Genomic DNA, 24527 nt, shown 5'->3' on the forward strand with positions numbered 1-24527 from the left:
AAGACATGTATTGTCTCTCTTGCTGGTGTCTTTAAACTGGGGCTGGATCTCCTCCATCCACCTGGATGGTGCTTTGCTAAGGTTTTTGGGCTCAGAACAGCTCAGAACAGTGAAATTCAATGGTTGTGATATATAGGCCAGGTTATGCAGTCTCTTCTGACCCAGTTATTGCACTAAGGCAGTTACTATCTGCAAAGGAAATATATGTCCCTATGGAGAAACACCTGGCCATGGGAATATTGGTCAAGGCTGGAAGTACATGCTGCAAGGTTATGAACAGCTTTGACCATAAAGGGGTCAAAGCGTTCAGTTACTGGGAATTTCTGACCCTCTCTGGAACTTTTACTTGGTGTTAAGATGGTGCTGGTGTCAAGGCCTCATAGGTATTGGAGGGTAGGCTTCCAGTGTAGCTGGTATTCTCTGTTAGGCAGTAGGAAAACAATCATTTTTTCCTGGTGGTAATGAGCATTTATATAGCAGAGAGATCCCAGTATCCATGGGTTTGTCTGTGGAAAATACACCACAGCCAGCCATTCATGTTTAAAGTGCAAGTGATAAAGAACACATGAAGGCATCACACAAAGTAGGTCAGATGCAAAAAAACTCCCTATGAAATTGGAGAGGGGAATGTAGGCAAGTGGGATATTGTTATCTGGACTGGAATTTAATCAAGACTTAACTATGAGGTGATGTGGTACTTCAGTGGTGGGATCACTGCCTCAACAAAACTGTACTAGATTCTGCCTGTCTTTTTGCAGATGTCAGGTGTGCACTGGTATAACTTGTCCAACGTCAACAGAGCTGATCCTAATGTACACAAGGACACTCATATTCAGATTTCCCAGATCTCCCCCTCCTCTTTCCCTCAAGGTCTCTCTGCTCATGTCATGTGGAATGGCAGAAGTTCAGGTGTGGATCAGAGAGACTTTGAAATGGAAAATCAGAGGATACCGCAGGCCATATTGAAGAAGAGCTGGCAAAGCTTAGGACCAGGATAGCAGAGTGGTGAGGGTTAGGACTAAGGTACATCGGTAGGCTTGTATAGTGTGCTGGGTTTGGAGCTCCAGAGAGATCTGCAAGCCAAGAATAATGAATACTGGCAGAGCTCCGCGTGAGTAACAAACAGCTTATCCTGCCTAGGCTAATGACAAAATGTTACGTACTGGCATTTTTTAAATAAATACTTTTTTTTTTTTAAAGAAAAGAAAGATTAAAGCAACCACTATAGCTAAACACCCTGCTTTGCTCTGATAAGATGCCAGAATTGTATGACTTCTACTGTGTAACAAGGTTCTTCGTGTGGGTGTAGCAACCCCTCCCCATACCTAGCGGATACACTTCAGGGAATTTTTACAAGTGTGAGTATTGCCTCTTGTAAGGTCACTGAGTAAAGAAAGTTAAATACATTGTATGAAGAAATTGCATGTCTTGTGTATTTCCATAAAAGCACCACAAAACAGTCCCATGAAAAGGTTATTATCACTATTATGTGCACAGCAATGACATCCCATGCAAATTATTTTGCACAATGTTGGGCCTCCGCCCTCTGTGCCTGCCATCAAATGCATGCTTGTAATTTAAAAATGAAGGACTCGATGTAAATGTAAGTCAGTCCAGTTCACAAGATACCTCCGTCACTCAGTCAGCAGGTAGACAGAGGCTTGGCATTGCTCTCCGCCTCCATTGCTCAGAGTCTACAGCTTACTGCCATTACACTGCCATGGTACTGCTCTCTCTTTAGCTCCTAATTGGACAGACATGTCTGCAGAGACTGGGCCCTGCCGGTAGATGCATCTCCATTTCTTCCCTGCTCCTGCTCCACAGCTGCACCCACTTGCCTGTTGTGTGATGCAACACTCACTTTCTACCCAAGCTTCCCATTGTCGAGTGCCTGGTTACGCTTGGACATACTGGGACCCACATGCAGCCTAGAAGGTCTTGCTGTCTCAAGACATATCAAACTTGATCTGGGGATTGTAGGGCTTGTTGTCTCAAGACATATCAAACTTGATCTGGGGATGGTTTTCCAGGTGCAAGGTGTGTATTACCAAAGCCCCCAAGCACATCGCCTCCACAGCAAGGCCCCTAGGCTTTGCTGGGCAATGTAGAGCAATGGGCTGTGGGGCTACATTTGCACTTGGGAAAGCAGGGGAAGATCTTCAGGGACGGGTGGTCTCTGTGGTTGTGGGTCAGCCATGCTTTGAACCCTGGCATGGAGGGGACAAGAGGACTTACTCTCCCTGAGGCTCGAACTTGTTTCTACAGCAGCCTTGGCCCAAAAGGGCCGAACCAAAGGAAAACGGTATGTGGGCCATGAGGTAATTTCTTATGCCAAATTTACTTGCTCATGGGCCCGACCGGACTGCATGGCTCGGCTGTCACTGCCACCGCCAGGGCCAGCCGCGGCCGCGGGGTTGGGGCCGGGAATGCCCAGCAGGGCTTTGGGGCGGGCGGAGGGGGCGAGCGGCGCAGCCCGACAGCCCGCCGGCGAGTGCCGGCCGCGCTGGCTGGTCGTCTCCCGCAGCCCCGCCGGGACTGCCTGGCACCCGCGCACCCCGGCAGCCGCTGAAGGCGCGGTGGCCGCTCCAGGTGCCGCTGGCACGGGGAACGCGCCCGCCTCTCGCCCCTCGCCGGGCCGCCGGCAGCACCGCGCCGCCCGGGGCCAACCTGCGCCGCCCGCCTCACGCCCTGGAGCGGCGGCGGGGCGGGGCGGGGCGGAGGGCCCTGCCGCCCCGCCATTGGCTGCAGCCCGCTGCGGCCGCGCTGCGATAGGTGTGCGCCGCAGTCAGTGCCGCCCGGCCCCGCCCCGCCGCGGCTTTATAACGGGCATCCCCATGGCCGAGGCGGGTAACCTGCCGCGGAGGGAGGGGGCAGAGCCGGCCCGGGGCACCGCGCGCGCCGCCCGCCAACGGACACGCCGCTGCCGGGCTGAGGGGCGGCCGCCCGGGAGAGCCGCCTCCGGTGGCCGCAGAGCCCCGCCGTCCCGCCGCTGCCCCGCCGCCGCCCCCCCCGAGGGACGATGGTGCCGCGGGCCTGGCGCAGCGCGGGGGCTCGCCCGTTCCTGCTGGCGCTGCTGCTGGTGCATCTGCCTCAGGGTCGCGGCCACCGAGCCACGGGGCCCCGGGTAAGTGAGCCGCCGCCCGGGCGGCGGGGCTGCCCTTCTCCCGCCCGCCCCTCCGCGGCAGGTTGCCCTGCCCCCGGCCCGCCGCCCCCGCGCCCTGTCAGCGCCGCAGGTGAAGCCCCGGCGCTCGCCGCCGGGGAGCCCCGGGCGCCCCCGCCCCGCGGCGGGCAGGCAGCGCCTCCCAGCCCGGCTCCCCGCGGGCGCAGACCCTCGCAAGGGCCTCCCCGCTCATTAAAAGCCGGGTGCCGGCTGAATGCGCGAAGTATATACATCGGTATTAACTTGTTGGTATTTATTGCAGAAAAAAAAAGGGAGGGGGGGAGGTTGGCAGGCTGTATTTTTATATTGCTCGTCTTGCATTTAATGTAGCCCCTGTTCCCAGCGCATAGCTTCAGGACTTTTCTTTTTTTATGTTCCCAAGTAGGGATTAAATGAATCCCTGCAATAAAGCTAGATGCCTTCAGCCCAGACTTCTCCCTGTAGGAGTCTAGCTCTGTTTTTTTTAATCTGACAATGTTTGACTCTTACTGGGGCTGTTAATTTCACTTACCAAACTATTACATTGCTCTGGGGGAGAACCCAACATTTTTTCTAAATATGGTCCTCCCAGTGAGCTAATGTTACCACTGCAGCACCACTACGGAGTAGCATGAGAGCTTTCAATTATAAAGCTGCAAAACAGTAGCTGTTCTTCAGCCAATGCTGCAATAAAAGCACAGCTCTGGGTAAGTGGAAAAACTTGATCTCTCTGCAGGCATGTTGGATGCGTTGACCATGTGCATTCTTGACCCATCAGTCTGAAATGCTATGAAATGTAGTACCTAATTAACTTACACCATGGTTAGGCAAGACCAGGATCCCTGGTCCCTTTGGAATCCCTGCTCAGCCAAAGTATAACAATAAGGGACTCCAGTGCAATGTTCTAGTTTTTTAATAGAAGTGCTGTTTGACCATGATGGCTATTAAATGCTTCTCAGAGCTATAGAAATTGTACTAGCTGTACTGGTGTCCTTGCGTTCAGCTGTGCAGCGTAGCCTCTTTTACAGCCAGATGTGTAACAGCAACTGTTAGAACGTGGCAGTTCAGAACTAGTGTGCGCCATAAATTCTTTTAAATTCTGTTTTAAAGCATGGGGAAACATAGGGGTGCTTATGCATATATCCGTATTACCCAATATCAAGCATAAAAACCTCAAAATTGGAGTGGTGCCAAAGAGAGAGGAGCTTTGAGGTGATAAGTAAGAGTCTGGCTGGATGACTAGGGCCCCTCATCAGCACTGGTATCTAAATGCTTTAATGAAGAACAACTGAAACAAAGAAGAAAATAAAAAATCCTGATGGCAGTGCATAATTGCACAATGAGCCTGTCTATCAAACAGTTTCCATATATGCCATTTTTACATACTGTACTTTACAAGGCAGTTTAATTGCTCCCTGTGCTGTGTCATCTTTGCAATGGGAACTACTTTAGGAGAGTGGAAAACCAAATACAAAGGGGTACAGATTTACTTTTTGCTTTAAGTAAGTGAACTGACTTTGCTATTTCTCCCTTTATGACTGGGGGAGGATATCAGCTGTGAGCACCAATGTCTACAGTTCTGTAGAAAGATGTGCCTTAAAGTTTTAACTTCTTGAAGTTTTAACTTATGAGCTCTTAAATGGAAGGCTGTAAACTTCCAGGATGCTTAAGTCATGAAGCCTGTCTTCTCACCCTTCTAAGTGTCATGCTTAAGTGCATGTGAAGGTGGGGAATTTGCTTTACTCCTTTGCAACCGTGTTGATCGATATGATAAGCCCCTGAGCTTCATCTCTTATAGTGATTAGACATTGCCAGTGAAGTTGTCATTGGTATAAAGGTGCCATACTTTAGATTCCAATGTACACAAAAAAATTCTTTATTATTTGTTTTTTAATGATGATCACAAAGTTACACCAGTGTTTCTCATGCAGACTTGTGATCAAGAGCATATTCCTGTCAGGAACCCTCCCTGGATGGGGGGGGTCAATGTTGCAGTTCTGGGGTCTGATCCTGTAGATGATCAATTGCTAGATGTGATACTTACCCTTTCACACTTTCTTTTCTGTATGGTAAGCACTAGACCTACAATATTTGCAAACTGAAATGATTTTAAAGGTGAACAGCAGTTTTTAATCCTACTGAATGAGTTTAAATGAGCAGCAATAATGCTTGAAGCAATTTCTTGATCTTTCTCTTTGCATTTCCCTCTTACTACTGTAGTGTTGCTGTTAAGGTAGGCAGCCAGCGCTGTCACTGAATACATAGGTAGAGGAGTATGGCTTGCTACTGTTTGGAGAAAGTGATGAAAAACTAAGAGTATTGAAGAGAAATAGGCATATCTACATCTCTTGTGCCAATACGGGATGAAACTTTTCGATGAAGTGAGTTAGTTCAAGATGATTACTTGAATACCAAGGTAAATTACAAGTGCAGCTAGTATCTACTGGCCTGCTGAGGTACTTCTGGCTCTCAAAAGATGTACAAAGCTTGCTGTTTCCTGTTGTAGTAAAACTACGAGCAGTGACGTGAATCCCTTAGACTTGGGAAGTGTGAATGACCTGTAGGAAACATCTGGCTTTTGTACATATGCTGTGGCCCACTGACTATTAATAACAATTGTCCCAAGTGAAGCCACATAGTAAGTCTAATATCTTGGGTGTCCTAGAAATAACTTGGAAGCCCAAGGCTGTTGTGTGACTTGTTTCCTCACTTGACAGACTCTAGAAAAGCTTCTGCTATGTTATGCAATTGCTTGGTCACTTCTACTCTTGTAGGTCTAAAGAGCACTGTGGAAGTGATCCACTGACTATACTTGGAAAATGTCTGTCTGAAGGATGTTGCCTTCTGGAAAAAGATAACCAGGCTTTACTTTCTATTCATATTATCTTCCCGTGTGCCTCTTTCTCTCTGCTGGCATGAGATCGGGAGTTGTGTGACAAGCCAGGTCTTGCTGTTTCCCCTCCTTGACCCCAAAGTGATGGATGGGAGCTTGACTGGGCTGGCTCTTGCATCTCCTACTGCATGGTGCATTTGAGCAGTACTCTTTCATAGCAGATTAAATAGATCGTGCCACTAAGATCTGGTTTCCCCCATCTGGACAATAAATTATGACTTTTGTCTTTCTAGTTCAGAAAGATAGATCTATGTAGGTGCCCTGCTTTTTGAGTATAATGCCTGACCACTATGAACTTGTTCCATTTATGGCGGAGAACTGTTGGTGGCAGTAATGACAAATACTAGCACAGGGAAATGGTGGGTGCTTGCAGGAGCAGAACATGACTGCAGCAGTCAAAAGCTGTCCTAGGAACAGGGTTGGATTTCTGGAAGGTTGGGGATCGGTACCCCCAGCGACTGCAGAGGACTAAGAAATGGGAGGGGTGGGTAGGGCAGTCACTGTAACTTTCTTCCTAGCTTTGTGAATGGAAACATGCTGTATCCCTCCTTGAAAGGCATGCTGGTTGGAGATGGGGGGGACCTTCCAGTTCAGTGCTGTTGTAAAGGGAAGGTAATAGATAGTAAAACTATGAAGATATTCACCAATTCCAATGCATGAACTGGAGTGCCACAGAGCAATGGGAATTCCCTGCTGCAGCTGGCTACTAGTTAGAACCCCAAATAAGAACCTTGATAAGAAGTGCTGAAAGGGCTCCTGCATCTTTGCCATTCCCTCTGGAGGAGCAAGCAGGATCGCAGCTTGTGCCAAGGAGCCTGTGTTCTGCTGTGTGTTCTCACACAGCTCTGCAGCTCTGCTGGGAGGGTTCCACAAAGCAGGTGTCTTCACACATGCTCTACTAAAATTAGGGAGACTGCGTTCTTCATGGTGGGAAGAAATTAGAAAAGGACATATGATAAAAATATAAAGCAAAGGGCTCCATATGAAGGCAATCTAGAACAGAAGAGTGAAACTTAGGATAGGTTTTAATGACTGAATTTTGTTTCTTGGTTTGAGCTTAATCATCATTCTGCATTGCAAAGGTCTACACTAATAAGTAACAACTGAAGCACTCTAATGCTTTCTTACTGATTTCCTTACTGTTGGAAAGACTAATTTTAATGGAGGAATAAGTACCCAAAGGCAAGTCTTTAGGAAAGCATCCCCTGACAGGACAGACTTGTTACTCTATGGGAAATAGCGTTTGTTTACAGATACTGTTTTGGTTGGGTGAGAGATGTTCTTGCCTAAGTGGAAGCTCTAATTGTATATAGAGCTATACTAATTATTTCTCCCTCTCCTTCTTCCTATTTAGACCTTTAATGTTAGACAGCTGAATTCCTTGATGTGTACCAAAGAAACTGATCTGATTTGCTTTTTATACATTATGCAACTGTGTTGAGGAACAGGATTAAATCGTGTGTGGAGAAGTGTTAAAACATTATGTTCCAATACATTAGTATTGGAACAGCAGGTCCTGTTTTAAACAGGAAAAGACTGTAGGATCCGACTTGCTCTGTGTAGTCTTAGAGTGGGTGTTTTAACTGCCTGAGCTTCTGAGTTGGCTACAAGAATATTTCACTCATGTTAATGACCTCTGCTGCTAATGAAAGATTTCTGGCCACCAAAAGATTTGATACAGAAGAAGAAACTGCTCATGTATTTCTGCTGGTGGTGGCAGCAAGCTCTGTAGCTGGTGGAACACCTACAGTGATAACCTCTTGGACTAGTTTTCAAGTTTCTAGCACTAGTCATGTGCTAAGGTAATCTTCACTGCCATCAGTACAGAGCAGATGCTGTCTTGGCTTCTTTCATTTCCAGATGGCCTGAAGCAATTGGTAAGATGACTGTAAACCTCATTTCAGTGGTGTAGTAGCTCTGAAATATTAATACTGCTGTTTAAATATCTTAGATGTTCTTATCCTGACATCTCAAACTAATTGCGACATTACTATGTCAAAAAAACCCAAACAAACAAAAACCCATTTGTCTCCTACTTGGCTGCTGAATCCCCAGTTCTTCTGGGGCTGGCACATCTGACAGTGCAGTTAAGTGTTACACAATGAACTTTATGCTCACATTAAAAACTAAACACAGAGGCCATACAGGTGAAACTGAAGCTAATCCCTGAAGGCTGCTGTGCTGACTGCCACACTTAGCCTCCTGTGTGACAGCGTGATGGCTTTCTGTCAGAGCCCCCCAGCAGCTGCCACAAGGTCTCTGGTGCTGACGCAACAGGGACTTTGTGGCACAGCAGACCTTGAGCCAAGCTTGGTGTGCAGTGGTGGTGGTTTACTGCTTTGTCATCGAGTCAAGTTCTGGCAGAGAAGCGGATGTTATAACTTTGCGACTTGAACTACTTTTTGTTGTTACAAGCTTAACTACTGTTGTTGCATTGGTAGGACTCTCAGCTTCCTATGCTTGTTTGTGAGAAGCTCTTCCATTTGTGAAGTTCTTGCCCCAACACTGACGGCTGCCATTGCTGTGGGTGAATCGCTTCCATGCTGGAGCTTTCTGGGTAAGGTGTGAGGTCAGCGTGAGATGTTTGCTTACACAGAGAAACTACCAGGATGTGATGAATGTGGTATGTAACTGTCTCCTTCTGACTGGCTCACATGAGCAGTTAAGGCTTGTGTTCAGCAGCTTACACGTGAGCCCTGTGAAGCTTTCTGTGTGTGGTGGCTTTACTGCCTGTAGGTACGAGGAAGGAGTATTCTGGCACTGAAACCCTTCTGGTGATGGCTGAGAATGCAACTCTGCCCTCTTTTTTTGGGAGGCATTGTAGCTATAGGAGAGTAACAGCAGGAAAGCGTAGCTAGTCACACCAGAGTGTAAAGCTTGCACTCAGGGCAGTGAAAACAACCACCCACCATACAAAGGAGCTCTTTGTATGTGGCCTCATGTAGGCAGTTCTTCAGCCTGAGAGCAGTCAGCTCCCCCAGGATGAGGCCTTACCTTGAAATCAGGCTCATGGCTCCTGTCCTTGATAGTTTTTCTCCTTATCACAGTAGCCTCCTGATGCAACTTAGACTTCTGTGGGATGCTGCAGTAACACTGTAGATAGTGTTAGCGGTATTCATGAGCATTAGAGAAGAATTGTCTGCTCGTTTGGTGAGGAAAACATTGCCTTGTATAGCGGGCCTGCCCACTCACAAATGCTATTCCTTATGAAATTGAGGAGACAAATATGGTGGTTATGCTCCCCTACAAGAATTGCTCTGAGGGAAGCCTGTGCTATCTGAGTAAAAGGCTGTGCTGGTTCTGGCTGGGATAGAGTTAATTTTCTTCACAGTAGCTGGTATGGGGCTGTGTTTTGGATTTGTGCTGAAAACAGTGTTGATAATAACGGAAACATCCCTGTGTTGATGAGCAGTGCTTACACAGAGTCAAGGCCTTTTCTGCTCCTCAGCCCACCCCACCAGCGAGCAGGCTGGGAGTGCACAAGAAGCTGGGAGGGGACACGGCTGGGACAGCTGACCCCAACTGGCCAAAGGGATATCACATACCATATGGCATCATGCTCAGCATATAAAGCTGGGGGAAGAAGAAGGGGGACATTTGGAGTGATGGCATTTGTCTTCCCAAATAACGCGTGATGGATTCCTGCTTTCCTGGAGGTGGCTGAACACCTGCCTGCTGATGGGAAGGAGTGAGTGAATTCCTTGTTTTGCTTTGCTTGCGTGCGTGGCTTTTGCTTTACCTGTTAAACTGTCTTTATATCAACCCACGAGTTTTCTCACTTTTATTCTTCTGATTCTCTCCCCCATCCCATGGGGTGGGGTGAGTGAGCAGCTGTGTGGGGCTTAGTTGCTGGCTGGGGTTAAACCATGACAAAGGCCTACATGCTGGAAGCACAGTCCCTATGGTGTGGGGAGGGATGATGGAGCAAACAGAGGCTTTGGCTTATGAAGGGATTCCTTCCAGTCTGCGTGGCCCTTCCAAGGTAGCCTTAAAACTGGCCTGGACCTGACTGGATGATGCTAAGGTGCCAGTGGCAGCCTGGAGTAACAGCCTTGGTGGAAGGCTGTCCTGTCAGATGTTTCTCATGCTGGCTTCTCTGGGGCAGTTGTGCTTTTGTCCTCAGAGCAGTGGCCTAGAACCCCCCATAAGCCTCCAACTGCCTGCACTGTCAAACTCTTCCCTGGTGGTCTCCCAGCTGTAGCCTGCTTGGGAGGACATGCCTGCATGTTGGGTTTGTGCATTTTTGCCTCCCACTGGCTTGTGGCTGAGCCAGCTGCTTTTGAGGGCCCACTGACAGGTGTTCTCATTTGGAGTGGCACGTAGCTATGCAGTGGGGAAGTGAGTGGTAGGTGTGAAATGAGAGCAAACTTAGACCTTGAGGGGAAGCACCTGTGCCTAGAGATGGGAAAATAACACTAGTTTCTATAGGAACAGAAGCTGCATCATTAAAGGCTGGCTCAGGGTTTTGTCAAGTTGAGTCTGGCAGCAAAGCCTAGACAAGCTACCCACCAGTGCTGCTGGCAGACTCTCCGTGCAGGTGGAGGAAGCCATACAGAAACTGGTGTGTGCAGGCAGGTAACTTGCTCTGCCATGGACACTCAGACTCCTCTCCTGGGCTGGAGCTGGAGTTCCTAAGGAGCAACTACTGCCTCTGGATGAAGAACATGAATGAATGTGAGCAGGACAGTAGTACACAGATAAGTGCCACAGAGTACCACACTACTTGGTACTTGAGTACAGACCCAGACCATGTGCCATGATTCTGTAAACTGGGTTGCCTTGCCCCAAACACTTTGACTTGGAGTGGCTAAGGGGAAAGAAGCAGACTGTCTGCATGCAACATCTTCCTGTGCAAGGCATAAACTGAATCTATCGAGACTGGCTCAGTAGGCTACATGGCAGCCCTTGTCAGTATAAAGTTAAATTTGATCCACTGCTGGAAGAGCTTTGGCCTAACACAATTTTTCCCTATTCTGAGTCCTATGGCAAAGTGAAAGAATGTAACCTTCCACCCTTTTCAGAGTGGAAGAAACCTGCAGTTCTGTGCTTCTGAGACATTTGATTAAAGCTGGGGTTGAGGGGGTGGTAAAGGTGAGGGCTTTCTCATGAGTAGGCTTCTGATAGAGAGAATCATAAGAAATGGAAGGGTAGGTGCAATAGGAATAAGGAAGATGGGGAAGTAGGACAGATGAAATAACTTGCTTTTCTGAGGTTTTTCTTGGCCACTGGTCTAGTTAATGATAGTTGGAATCGTATCCAGAGGGAAGTGCTGATCCTCAAATAGGGAGGAGAGGTTCCAAACACTTAGTGGGCAGGTTCTGTTTCAGAGTTTCTCTTGGCTACCAGTCCTCTGTTACCATTAGCTGGGTCACAGACTAGAAGGAATGTGGAAAATGTTGTCCATCCCTGTTCTCTTCCCTGTTCCATGACTGAGATCAATCACTTAAATTGCATGGGGAAGCCATACTCTGCCTTCTGATAAGAGAAGTCCACTAGCTAGCCGCTATACTTAGGCTTGTTGGGGTGAAGGGAATAGTGCTGGTTCTGTACTCTTGTGTAGTTCCAGAATACTGGGTTAAGAACTTTTTCTTTTGTTATACAGAGGACCTAAAATATGAGATCATCTGATCCTTCAGTTGCAATTCTAATACGTCAGGGTTTGATACTTCAGCAAATTAAAACAATCCAATACAGCCTTAATATAAAGGTAACTATCTTATGTTCTACGACCACCATGAAACTGAGTGGACTCATGGCTGCTCCTTGGGCTGCAGAAGCAGCAGTGTGGCTACCTCTGGTATAGAGGGGGAGTGAACCAGGAATCGATAAGGAAGCATCCTCAAGTGAAAACACCTCAAGTGAAAAGGTAGTGGTATCCTTTAATGTACAACAGGGACACATGCCTAGGAAAGATGTCCAGATGTACATTATCTCTAGATCTTGCTTCTGTGCGTACCAGATACACCTAGTCAGAAGCAGATACGACGATAATCTTTTGTTGCAGCATAGACTCCCTTGAGTAGCATGAAGATTAAAGAGCCTACTCTAGCTGGTACATCAAACCATTTCCCTTCCCATTTCTTTGAAGCGGATTTACATGCAGTCTATGCTTAGGCTTAAACAAATACTTGGTGGAATGAGGTGCAAGTAAAAACTAAAAAGCAGAAGCTCTTGGGTGTAATTTCCAAGTGGAGGATATTAAATGAGTTGGAGCTTGTGGATACTGGCCAGATAAAGGGGTTTCTGTCTGAGCCAAGTAGCTACTTCTGATTTGGGTCTAATTACCATACAGAATGGTGGTAACTCTTGTTGGCTTCTGCCTGGAGTTTTGCATTTGGCTTATTCCTCTGCTCTTAAAAGTGAGCAGGCAGGTGTTGCAAAAGAAGATAAGCTGTGTGCAACAGTAGCTTTTAAAAATGTGTATGTGTCTGGAACACTAGAGGATAACCTGCTCCAAACTTGCAAGGGAAAGGTGAGTTTTAATGTGTACATTTCTCAGTCTTAGTGGAAGCAAAATACTTCTAAAGTAGAAGTCCATAGACGACTGATACGTATAAAATGAACAGGGCTGTTCATGCAATGAACACTGCTTTTTTGTTACACAATTCTAGAGATTAACTTCACTTATTTCCCTTTCTCTATCTTAATCTAAAAATATGTGAATCTAGAAGAACTTGCTCCACCCTTTTTACTTAAAAACAATACCAATATCTACCTCCAAGGCTTCAGAGTTCTGTCAGGTAAGGGGTCTGGTGTAAGGCAGTAATGCAGCACTGCTGCCATATCTCCCTGCTGTTGTAGTGAACTGTAGCCAACTGGATTCTCAGTGCTGCTGGTGGTGGTGTTATTTGCCCTCAATTAGATGCAATGCATCTGAAATATTCCTGAAAATTATGCTAGATGCAGAAATCTATCCTGCTAGAGCTTTAACTTAGCTTCTGAAAGTGGTTGCCATGGGATAGGGTATCTTAAGTGCACTGCACATGTGTACAAGTCCATGCGTTTACTTCTTGACTGTAAGAGAATGGTGCTTCTTGCTGCTCTGCCTAAAGGCCTCGGGTTATTCTAGAGATGCTGTCCTGCAGCTTTATAAGTAAAATCTGAAGTGGTGGCAAAGTGGCTACTGCTTATATGAATAGGTAATACCTAATGGTGGAAGAAGGTATTTCAGTGGTGGCTGGTGGCCATGCTACCTAAAAAGTGGCTCACGCTTTCCATAAGGCGGTAAACATTGAAGGAATTTGCTATGAATTTTTATCAGGGTTGCTACCAGCATTCCTCTGACTTTGTCAATGTCTATGGGCTATCTTTCCTTTACTATTACACATGTACAACCAGTATTTTTAGGAGCAGGAATCCCCTTTAGGTGTAGATTGAAGGTCAAAGCTCTCCTCTATAGGCTTTAGCCTGTTAGGTGCTCTGTAGAGCCAGTGATGTTCTGCTGCATCGAGGCAGGATGTCCTCTCAGGGGCAGTAACTGGTCTTGCACTCACTTTACTCTTCCTAGTTTAAGCTTGAACTGTAGAAGGAGTAGTAGCTGCAATTTCTACAGACCTTTACAAAATGGACATAAACATACTTTGCTGGTGATAGCATATTAATGATGGTTAAACCCATTGTCTGGAAGTATGGGGAAGTATGTCAGCCCCAATTTTTTTTTTTGGATGCTCATCTTCAGGAATTTCCAGGGAGCTGAGCATTCTCTTCACAGTGAACTCTGAAAGTGCTTTAAGCTCCAACTTGGTGATGGTTTTCTTTTTTAAATTAAGGGCTCTTACATTGAGGTATGACAGTTGGCTCCAAAGTAGTCTGGATGTTACTGGCTGTAGCTGTTGAAGACTTAAGTTTTCCAAGGCTGCCAGGTTTTGTCTTCTCCTCAGTTCCCCTGAATTAACAAGTGTGTTGGCAGAAAAAAATTGTATTCTGCTGGACTTGAGCTGTCACCTAAGCTACTACCCTTCTTAAAACTTGTAGAGTTGTTAAAATCTAAGTGCAGAAACTCCCCTGAACTTCACCGCTCACTTATCAGTTATGCACACCCTGAAAATCAGGATTACATTTAAGGTGGCTACTGGAGCTTTAAATAACTAGTCAAGTTAAACTTTTGCCATGTTTTCACTAGTATAGGTGTCTCTTGAGGGTGAATAGGTTGGAGAGTGGGAAGCAATCAAGTATGAAACTAGGGCTGCTGATGCTTTTCTTGTCTTTGTCCTCAATTGTCAATGAGACTATCTAAATTTCAGTATTTTTGTGGTGAACGGTAGATACTTAAAGGAGTTCCAAACTAGCTGGATTAGGAACAGAAAGAAGTTGAGCTTTTCTTTACCACAAAAGAAAAAGTGCTCTTTACCTGAAGCACTTGGCAGCAGTATTGGAACTGAAGCTAGCTGTTGCTCATCAACATACTACAATGTATGGTTTGCAGATTTCTACTCTGGATGTAAAAGCACCCACAGGACAAAGCACCTTAACTCATCTGCATCTGTTTTGTAAAATCTGTCGGTGTATAAACAGCTATAATGTGTAGCTATGTTAGCTCGTATCCTAGCTCCTATCCTGGTTCATGTGCATGTGGTTCTTGCATGAAAGTAACTTAAAAAAAAAATCGGTCCCAACTTCCAAATTAAGTTTTGCCTGTAGAATTAACTTCAGAAAAACTCAGTATGTTTTCTAGAACACTAGGATTTTTTGGTGCTGAAATTGGAAATGAGTGGGATGAAAAAATCTGCCACACCTGAGTAAATTTGAGCACTCTTAAAACCTGCCCTTCAACATCTCTGGAATTGTCCCAGTTGTATGACAAGTACTTTTTGAGCCCAAAGATTTGAGACTCTGATCTAGCTTGAATAGCTGGTGAGTATCAGAAGTAAACTAAGTTTTTAAGTTTCCTGTTGGAAATCTAAGAATTTACCTAAAAGTCTCCAAGATTTGCTTCTAGTTCTGCTGGCATGAAGACAAACTAAGAACAAAAAAGCTTCCACAATTGCTTCATATAACCCAGGGACTTTCCCCCACAGGAGCCCCAGAGTAGATGGGAAGAGTTCAGTAGGAAAATCCCATGCAATTTGCAAAGAGAAGGATTTGATTTTAGTTGAAACTTTAAAAACTACAAGCAACACTTGTGCTGTTGAGTGAATGACTGTCCCAAATAGGAAGTCTAACTTCAGCTGTCAGCAGGTTTTTCTCTGTAGCAAAGAATATTGAGTTCCAAAGGCATATCTCTTTTTTTCCTATGTTAAAAAAAATTAGGTATCTTATCACAGTAACTGTTCTTCCTGTTAAACTCGATACCTTCTCAGGTGTCCCATGCAACTCTTATCTCATTATTGCTTTTCTTAAGAAAATGTCCACATCTGACCTTAAGTGGGGAGCCTCCACTACAACTACTTCCAAGTTAACCCGCCCACTGATAGTGTCACCTTGAGAATAGCTATAGATGAAAAGCTTCTGACTAGCTTTTTCCTTATGTCCAGACTCTTGTCAAACTCTGTTCCACACCCTCCAAGATGTGTACTCTCTGTGTGTACCTCTCTTCAGGCAGGGCAAGGAGAGTGGGAGAACAGTTCTGAACTTAGTAGTGCTTGCTGAACCTTGCCTGAAACCTTCTTCCTGGCAAAGGTGGGTCCAACTTCAGGAATTCATGCTTTTCTTTAGAAATCTCTGGGGCAAGTAAATCAAGTTAAACTGTACATACGTTTTCCACCTGACATGCTTTCCTTCAGTTTGTTCAGCCTTTGATAAACTCTTCTCAGGTGTAGAGATGTAACCAACCTTTCAGTGTGATGATTAAGTGCAGCATGTCAGAGCAAAAGCTAAAGATGACTTTCACTTTGTTCCTTGTCTTCACCTTGCATGAAACCATGGAGAATACAAGCACTTATATTTAGGAAGTGCCAGAAGGCTGATGATAGACATGATGAGGTCACCTCAGATTAAGAGGACAAAATAGGATATTATCTTTGGCTTGACTCTGGTTAGTATTTATTAGAAAGCAAACCTAGGGATTACCACAAACAACGTAAGCCAAGCATGTCAACTCTTCACTGTATGGCAGATTAATGTTCATGCATATCCATGCATTTCCTAAGGCAACCAATTAGGATCAAGTGAGAAGAGATAATCTTGTTAAATCTCATGCCAGTGTTCAGATGGGTAGAACCATACTTACTTAAAATTGCTGTAGTGGGACTTGCTAGTGGCTTTTGTTTCACTAGCAGATGCTGATGTAAAAATACAAGACTCTCTTGGCATTTGTTTTGTTGTGAAGTGATTGACACCAGTGCCAGGCATTGTTTACACAAAGCATCTGAATGAAGTCACTACTGGATTCAACAAGATACTGACTGAAGACAGCATTTATAAATGCTGAGACTGATGAAACTTGCTTAGTTAAATTGCAACCTGGATTTGATGGCTCTGAATAGAGGAAACCTCTTAAAATTAAGGGGGCAGGGTCTGAGGAAGAATTTCTTTCCCAAAGAGTAGGGAGTACTTTCTTCCTCCTCACTCCCTAGCTCTGTCCTTATTTTTGCTGATAAAGCAGTTGCTGGGTTGCAATATCAACTCTTTAACTGAAACTCTTGTCAAGCTGCTGTCTGGCTTCTTACTCATCTTGAGCACTTGGCTTGGAGCTCCAGATCCCTGAAGTGAAGGGAAAGCACCAGGAAGTTTCCCCTTGCTTTAGGAAGAGACATGCCTCTGTCTTAGGTATTTTCTGGGGAGGAAGTTGATGGGTACCAGTGGGTACAGTGGGTACCAGTGTCATCTTGTTCTCGGTTGATGATGGTTAGAATGTACAGCTGGCTCTTGGGAATCTTTCTAGATGTATTATAGGGCATGTTAAATCTAGTGCTGTATGCGGAAGCTGCTCAGCTTGAACAGGTTTAGATGGACCTACTGCTTTCAGACAGTGAGCTTGACTTTGCAGGAAGCTTCCTTTTAAGTGTGATTTCCCCTTTGGGGGAAGTCTTTGTGGACATTGAGTAAGATTATAAAGTCATCCCACTTTAAAACTCAAATGGCAGTGATTCAACAAACACTACAAGCTACTAGAGAGGTGATTGTGGAGGGCTGAATGAATAATTGGCAAGCGTCTGTCTTAGCTGAAGCTTGGAACCCACTCTGGTAATTGCAATATAAGCTTGCAGGCTTGAAAAGGAAGACAAAAAGCAGATGTTTCTTTATCAGTCTGAAAGGCCAACAGTTCTCCTGGAAAGATGGGAGAGCTCAGAACCTCTGACTTTGTGTCAGTCAACGTGACAAGATTAAACAGAACTGTAATTAATCATTTGCATTCACTTAATTCCCCATTCCTTCTGTTGGTTGATTTATTTGCTGGTTTATTCATTTATGACAGGGAAAGCTTCCTTTCTAGATTTCAAACTATCCCTGTATTTCTTAGGTCTCACTTATGCTACAGTCACCTCTAATGAGAAGCAAGATGGCACTAAGTTATCTACAGGACCAAACAGCATGGGCAGTTCTTAGCTGAAGTGTAAGGATGGTGCCTAGAATCTGCAAACTGGAAAGGTTTCTGCTTTTCTCCTTGTTGGTGTGGTTGGTTGACCTTGTCCAGCTGCCAGACCCCTCCTCACTTCTTCCCCTGCTCCAGCATGGCTTTCCCATGGGCTGCAATCTTCCAGAAAAAATCTGCTCCATCATGGGCTCTCTGTGGGCTGCAGCTTTCTTCAGGAAATGTCCAGCTGCTCTGGCATGGCATCCTATCCATTGCAGGGCAATACCTGCTCCACCATGGTCTCTTCTATGGGCTGCGGGGGTATCTCTGCTTTGGCATCTAGAGCACCTTCTCTAACCTTGTTTGTACTGTGGCTTCTCTCACTTCCCCCCCTGCCATGTGACATGTTTTCAGAGGCACTGCCAACTTGGCTGATGGGCTTACCTTTGGTCTGCAGTGGGTGTGTTGCGGAATCAGCTGTGTCCAGTATGGGGCAGCCCCTGACTTCTCACAGAGGCCACCTTTGCACCATGCTGCTACCAAAATCTTGCCATGTAAACCCAACACAGCTGATCAGACCAGGTTCTACACTGTTAGTTCTACAGGCTGAAGAAGCAATGCTGCCTTGGCCTGGAAAGCCTCCAGTAGAGTCAGCAATGAATGTGCCTGTGCTTCTGGAAGTACCACCAACATGGAGTTCACATGTTAGTCAAAGTGGTTGTGCCCTGAAGTCAACTGCTTCAATCCTTTTCAAGGCAGTATGGGTGCCTTTCAGAGGTTGCATATAGTTTTGCTGTGAAAGGTGCCACCTAAACAAACTCAGAGAAGATGTAGTCTAACATATATTCTACTCTCAGTGTTTTTCATTTTTTTTTAAGATGTAGCCTCAAATTGGCTGAGTACTTTCAGGTTCTGTTCCCATATGAGTGTAGATTGCAGTATTGATTGTGCTGCTCTGTTTTTTCTGTATGAGTGCCTCTGCTTCCAGAGTACTGCAGTGCTGTACTGATTGTGAACAGCTGCTTTGCAGGCATGTGTGTGACTTCCATAGTAAGGGAGGGGAAAGCCTGATGACCTTACTTGAGAAGGTCTTTGGGATTCTAGCTTCTACAAACTATGGATGTTTCAGATCATGGGGTACTGATGCAAGTTCTCTGGCAGTGAGTTGGGTGGGTGATGGGTGCTAAAACTCACAGGAATTCAAGCACCTAGATGCTATTCATTTCTGTGAGTTCTGGCTCCTTGAGGAGCCTCTAAAAATCCTGGCATGGCACTGCAAGGCTGTCACAGCCAAATCTAGGGATTGGATTTCATCTTCCCCTTTTGGAAGGGGAAGAGAGCACACAGTTAACGATGACAAGAAATGCTATTACTGGTCCTGGTACTGAATAATTCTGAAAGAGGAGTGCCAGATATTGTAACTCCTGACAAACTTCAACCTGGGAAACTTAGAGGAGCATCTATATAACATGTGGACCTGGTGTTCTGCATCTTTGGGTGTGGACAAGCCCCCATGCTTTGATTCCCTGATGAAAGTATGTTTGGCCCTTATCAGCAAAAAGCCTAGCTGGAGTTATGTCAGTGCTATCCGGTGAGGCATAGGATCATGATAAAACTTTACACCAGTTTTAATCTGTGAGCAATTTTCTTCTTAGAGTTCAAGTTGCAGGTGCTGAAATTTGACATGTAATAGTGCTAGCGTTCTGTGCTTGATAGTGGAAAGGAATACAAAATACTTGAACAGAAGTAGCTTCAGAGAAAAGTTACTGCCCCAGTACTTAGGTTGTCTATTTAAATATCCTGTATGTCAAAGACCAAAACTTCACTTCTCTTATCTCTTAGCAAGTTTTTTTACTGTTGCTTGAGGCTAAAACCTTTCTCTGATAGTTGTCTTTAAATTCTGTCTTTTGCTGGACAGCAAGAAGTTAGTAATTTTTGTCACAAACAGTCTCCAAACAGGATAGAAATAAACCTTTCTAAGTTTCCAGAATTTGCCAACTTCTCTAACATTTTAATCTGAGGGTTTAGGCCTTTACCAAATTGTTTCCCAAAGCCTCATGAAGGCTATGCCACTGCAGTAATTCACAAGTACTTACTGACCTTACACTTGAAAGCAGTAATAAAACTGTACTTCCTTTCTTGCATTGCTTGCTGCCTTTTGGCAGGATTTTGTGGAAAGTACAAGCTTTAAATAAAGCAATTTATGAAAAAACTAATGGTCTGTCCTAGCTGTAGGAGCACCACTGCTTAAGATTGTTGGCAATTAAGGGCAACAGACAAGCTTAGTTGGGTATTCCTGAGCTGTAACAGCCTCCTGTTTCCAGTCTGTTTTTCAACCCATAAACAATCATTTATGCTGCATCCATACTGTTGGTTTGTGTCTCCAAGCTCACGTCTGAGCGTGTTTTCTGATCCCCTGCTATGTGTTGAACTTCTTGCTTTGGCCTGCTGTGAGCTACAGCCAGACAGCTCACTCCTGTGGCAGGACTGACACTTAAATTTTACTTGCCAGTTGTGTGGCTGGAGCTGAATTTAGTCACTTGCCTTGGTAGTCAAGTCTGGATGAAGGACAGCTACTGAAGGCAGTCTAGATAGCTCTAGCCTCCTGGCTGAAGCACTGACATATCTTGAAAGTTGAGCAGCTTTTAGACTGCAGGATCTCTCATTATGGTACTGCAGTTGCTGATAATCAGCCTGCACTGGCTGTAGGGATGGACCATGCTGAAAATGGGCTCTTTCTGTTCCTACTGACTTAGCACTTCTAGTTTTCAGGCAATAAGACACTTGGAAGTGCTTCAGCTGTTTCTTTCATGCAATGTACTAGTGAATTGAATAAGGTTAACTTTTGAAATAGCTTCTAAAAGCACAGTAATTAAAAAAAAAATCCATGGCTCTTTGCAACTGTTATCTTTTGGAGACTGGACACTCAACTTACAATCACAGTAGGTCCACCTCCCGTTTCAGAAGCCCAGCTTCTTACCTGCTTTCAAAGACTAGTTTATTAATTCTTCCCATCACCCATAGTTGGACTGCTTGCACATCACTGAATCAGAGATGTTGGTTCAGTAATAGTACCTGGTATTTAGTCTTAAGCAAGAGGCAGTAGCGTGACTTATGAACACTGGGTAGGTACACAATGTGCAGTAAATCCTAGAGTTGTACTTAAGAGCTCCAGGCAAAGTCTGGAAGTGCTAGTTATGAACTTCAATGCTGTCCCATTATATAACCCCTGTGAAAAAAGGAGTTACAGCTCTGAGTCTCTGCTACAAGTTAAACTCTAAAGATAAAACACTGCTTTCCTTTCCTGTAGAGTACATTTGGGAGCTATACTAACTTAGTTATGCTTCCTACCCTCTGTTCAGAGTAGCGAGAGTCTTTTTTTTTTTTTGTACTGTTCATAATGCAAAGTTCTTCATGCTGTCTCCTTAGCAAAAGCAGAGCTTGTGTGTACTCACCATGAGCTGTGATAGCTGAGAATAGGAACAAATGTTAACATCTACTGAAAAAATACAATAGACCCTTACTCCACCCAGATTTGCACTAAGAGTTGCAGTGTTCTGGTATGATGTTCCAGCTAAGTGTAAGACCACTCTTACATGCATGAGGAGTAACTTTACCTCCAAGGAAGTGTAAGACAAACTGTTTCTTCAGCTTTTTGAGACAAAGTAGGCTAAGGCTCTGCATAAAGCTTGTTGAATAGGGAGGATTTATTCCCCCCACCTTGAATAGGGTATATGTCTCAAAGCAATGGTAGATTATTTCTTTGCTAATGCGAAATGAGGCAGACCAGTTCAATGTGAGTAGTTAAGGGTGTCTGGGCTAACTTCAGTTGAAGGCAAATCTTTCTGCTTTTAACACAGGAACACTTTCCTGGTGTCCTGTGCTGGCAGAGCTTTCTACCTATGTTACACCTAGTGTAGGTATAATTGAACACCAGAATTGTCTGGGCTTGCTTTAAACATCCATATTGGCTATCTATAAGAACTTATCTGCTAAAAGAAAACTATACATTTCTCCAGCAGAGATCTGGGCTAACTTATATGTACCAACCTTGGCATTATAATTAGTTTTATCCTGCCACTTGTCTGGAAGTTTTCCCTGCACACCTGGTATAGTGGTGGTGGTGGGTATATAAAATTGTTTACACGTACTTTTGAACTCTGCAAGGATGCTGACCTTTGCCAACAGCTGTAGAAGACATGCCTGTGATCTGATAAGAGCATTGCCTGGACTTCATGGAGCTGGGTGGACAACCTGGAGATGCTCTAAACTGGCATACTTTGTCATGTTGTACTCCCACTTACTGAACTGCACAAGGGCAAGATGCAACCCCCGGAATAATGTGCTTGTATCACACTGGTTATGACACTGCTGTGCAATGCCCTGGGCAAGCTGGTTTCAAACTGGATGTGGAGCAGCACTTGAGGGGATGATGTGGCTCCTCAGAACCTGGAAGAGTTATCTGCAGTGCACTAGAAACTGAATTTTCAAGACGAATTTTCAAGAGGTTTTGGTGGATGGGATTGGCCCTATGTATACCCTGAAAGGCCTTTGTCTGAATAAGGGAAGGGAACTCTGAGCCCTCAGGTATGGGTCTGATGAACTAGGTTTAGCCTAGCTAGGGCACACTATTAATTTGGGCTTTTAACATCTACATTCTCTTTGCTATTAAGTCCCATGGCCAACCTGTGCAAGGTTCTTGACAGCTGCTTTTTATTCTCCATTGTCAAATATGTAAGTACTTGCTTGAAATAGAACAGTGAAATGATTCAGCTGAGTGCAGGGCTTCTCTGCTCATCTGTTGCTTGTTAAATCTGAATGCAGGATTGTCAGTTGCCTTCAGTTCTCCTTGTTTAGGTTTGCAGCATGTGAAAGTGAAAATCTGTCATGGGTGTATGTAAACACAGTATGTTAAAGCATTCCCTCTGCAACTGTGAACAAGGCACTTGATGGGAATGAGGAAAGTAGGTCTGGAATGTGTAGCAATGTTGAACTTAGCCTAGAAGAGAAGAAGACAGTATTGCTCTCTGCAGATGGGGCAGAGAATGCTCAGAAATACTTTCTGCCTTCCAAATTACCAAAAAATGGAAATGAGATGGCAAAAACTTGACCAATGTACACAGTGGTGTGCCAGGGTGGGAAGATATGGGTTGATGTGACTTGTGGCTTGATGAGGTGAATTTGCTGATGTAAGCTAAAGGCCCAGATCTTGCATTAAGGCAGTTGTGATAACCATGGGATGCCTTTCATGTGGTTCTAGGCACGAGCATCCAAGTGGTGATGTGATCCTTGTGGACAGAGGACTTTGAGTGGAGAAAGCCAGTATCAAAGTCTCTGATTTCCCTATAAACCATAGGGCAAGGCCTGTCTCTCACACTGAATCCGATTTTCAGAGTAAATTTCAATGCCCTCTAGTGGCTTTAACTGTGGAAGGAATGGCTGGCTTGTTATCTAGAACACCAACCTCAGGTGTTTTGCTCAGCAGGAAGAGGTAGCTGGAGGTGTGTGTTCTGGGGACACAGCTGTGCTGTAACTGCATGAGGAGGAACAATGGAAAACATCCAGGAAATACTTCCCAACTTGAATTATTTAAATATTATGGAATGCCAAGCATTCCAGAAGTGAGATATGGGGGTATTTTTGCCTTTTTAGGCTGGGAATAAACCGTCGCTGAGGACCCCACTGCAGAAGAGTTCCAGCATTCCCTTCTGTAAGAGCCTGGGTTTTAAGAAAAGAATCAGATACTCTGACACTAAAATGGGAAGCTAGCCAAGACAGACTTTCAGAATGGCACAGTGCAGAACTGTATCAGCAGCGTGAGGTAAAACCTATTTTACCTCACACCATGTAGACAAAATGCACACCGCTGTTTCTACAGTGCAAGAGCCGTGGAAGACTGTAGTGGCTTGGGGACTCGGAGCAGTTGGAGGTCTGTATGGGCAAATCAGCTACAGGTGTGAGCTCTAACAGTTAGGTTAATCTCTTAATGTAACTGCTTAGCTTTGAATGCTATTGCCTGTGTAATGCTATTGCTCTCTAACACTGTTTCTTGTTCTTTGGAGGAGTAAAACCTGGGATGTTCAGTGTTTGTGTGGCTATAGAAGGTTAAAAGGTGTTTGGTGGCATAATTGGCTGTCTGCACTTGCTTACTACCAAGAAGGAAAACTGGAATATGCCTTAAGGAGCTTTCAAGATCAAAACTGCTTGCAAGACTCTTGCCTTTAAATCTGATCTTTAAATTTACTGTGGCTTCTAATAATGATGTAGTAGTTCAGCTTTCGTTCAGTATGTTGTTGGTGAAAGTTAATTAGATGCTTTAATTCCACTTGAATAGTCTGCCTGACCAATGATATAATTAATTGGCCGCATGTGCCATTTGGAGGTGTATGCATTGGTGTACAGCATACTGATAAGGTGTCTCAGAGATGGCTTTCTTGCATGCTTAGTATAAAGTGCTTTGAACTGGAAATTGAGCAATTACCTCTGGAAGCAACTAATAAAAGCTGTGGAAGTTGTAGTTAGTAGATTGTACTGAATGAACAAAGATTGGGTTATGCATCTGGCTTTTGAAGACTTAGTCTCATCTGAGTGTGCTTGTGGATTGGAGAATCTCTGTTCTGGTAATTTGCTCAGGTTGTGTTTTAAGTTAGAGAACTCCTAAATAGCTTCAACATGGTAAAAAAAAGAGCCTAAAATGCAGTAAGACTTGTCTTTTCTCTTTAGAGTGTGTTCTTTGAAGTGGTGCTCCCCCAGTGTGTTAAGGCTTTGTCCCAAGAATTGAAGGATTTAATTTCACTAGGCTTAGGATCTTACTCTTCAACGAAGTAAATCACAGGCTTGGTAAGCAGTTTTTTTAAGGATACCTTGCCCTGTGCTTATACAGTGGATGTATAGCTGCCAAAATACTTGCCTGATCCTTCTTTTTTTCAGTTCAGTGGTTTGTTTACTTCAGTAGGGGGAGAATAAAGCTTCTGAACAAACTCAGTGCAGTGTCTCTTTTCCCCATCATGCCTACTGCAGCTTCGTATTTACTAGTTCTA

The 24527-nt window shown here is 44.7% G+C and overlaps 1 protein-coding gene across 2 annotated transcripts in view; it reads left to right on the top strand.

Moving 5' to 3' along the window:
* Positions 1–2888: 2888 nt before the first annotated feature.
* SMOC1 (SPARC related modular calcium binding 1) overlaps positions 2889–24527 on the top strand; it is a 133622-nt gene continuing 111983 nt past the window's right edge. The window contains exon 1 of one of the 2 annotated variants that reach the window (XM_075151954.1): positions 2889–3124. In XM_075151954.1, the coding sequence (XP_075008055.1) occupies positions 3020–3124 (105 nt within the window). In that variant the 5' untranslated portion in view covers positions 2889–3019. The remainder of the gene's footprint in view (positions 3125–24527) is intronic. The other variant, XM_075151955.1, reaches the window with a different exon arrangement.

Source organism: Calonectris borealis, chromosome 5 (assembly GCF_964195595.1).
Source record: "Calonectris borealis chromosome 5, bCalBor7.hap1.2, whole genome shotgun sequence".
Lineage (NCBI taxonomy): Eukaryota > Metazoa > Chordata > Aves > Procellariiformes > Procellariidae > Calonectris > Calonectris borealis.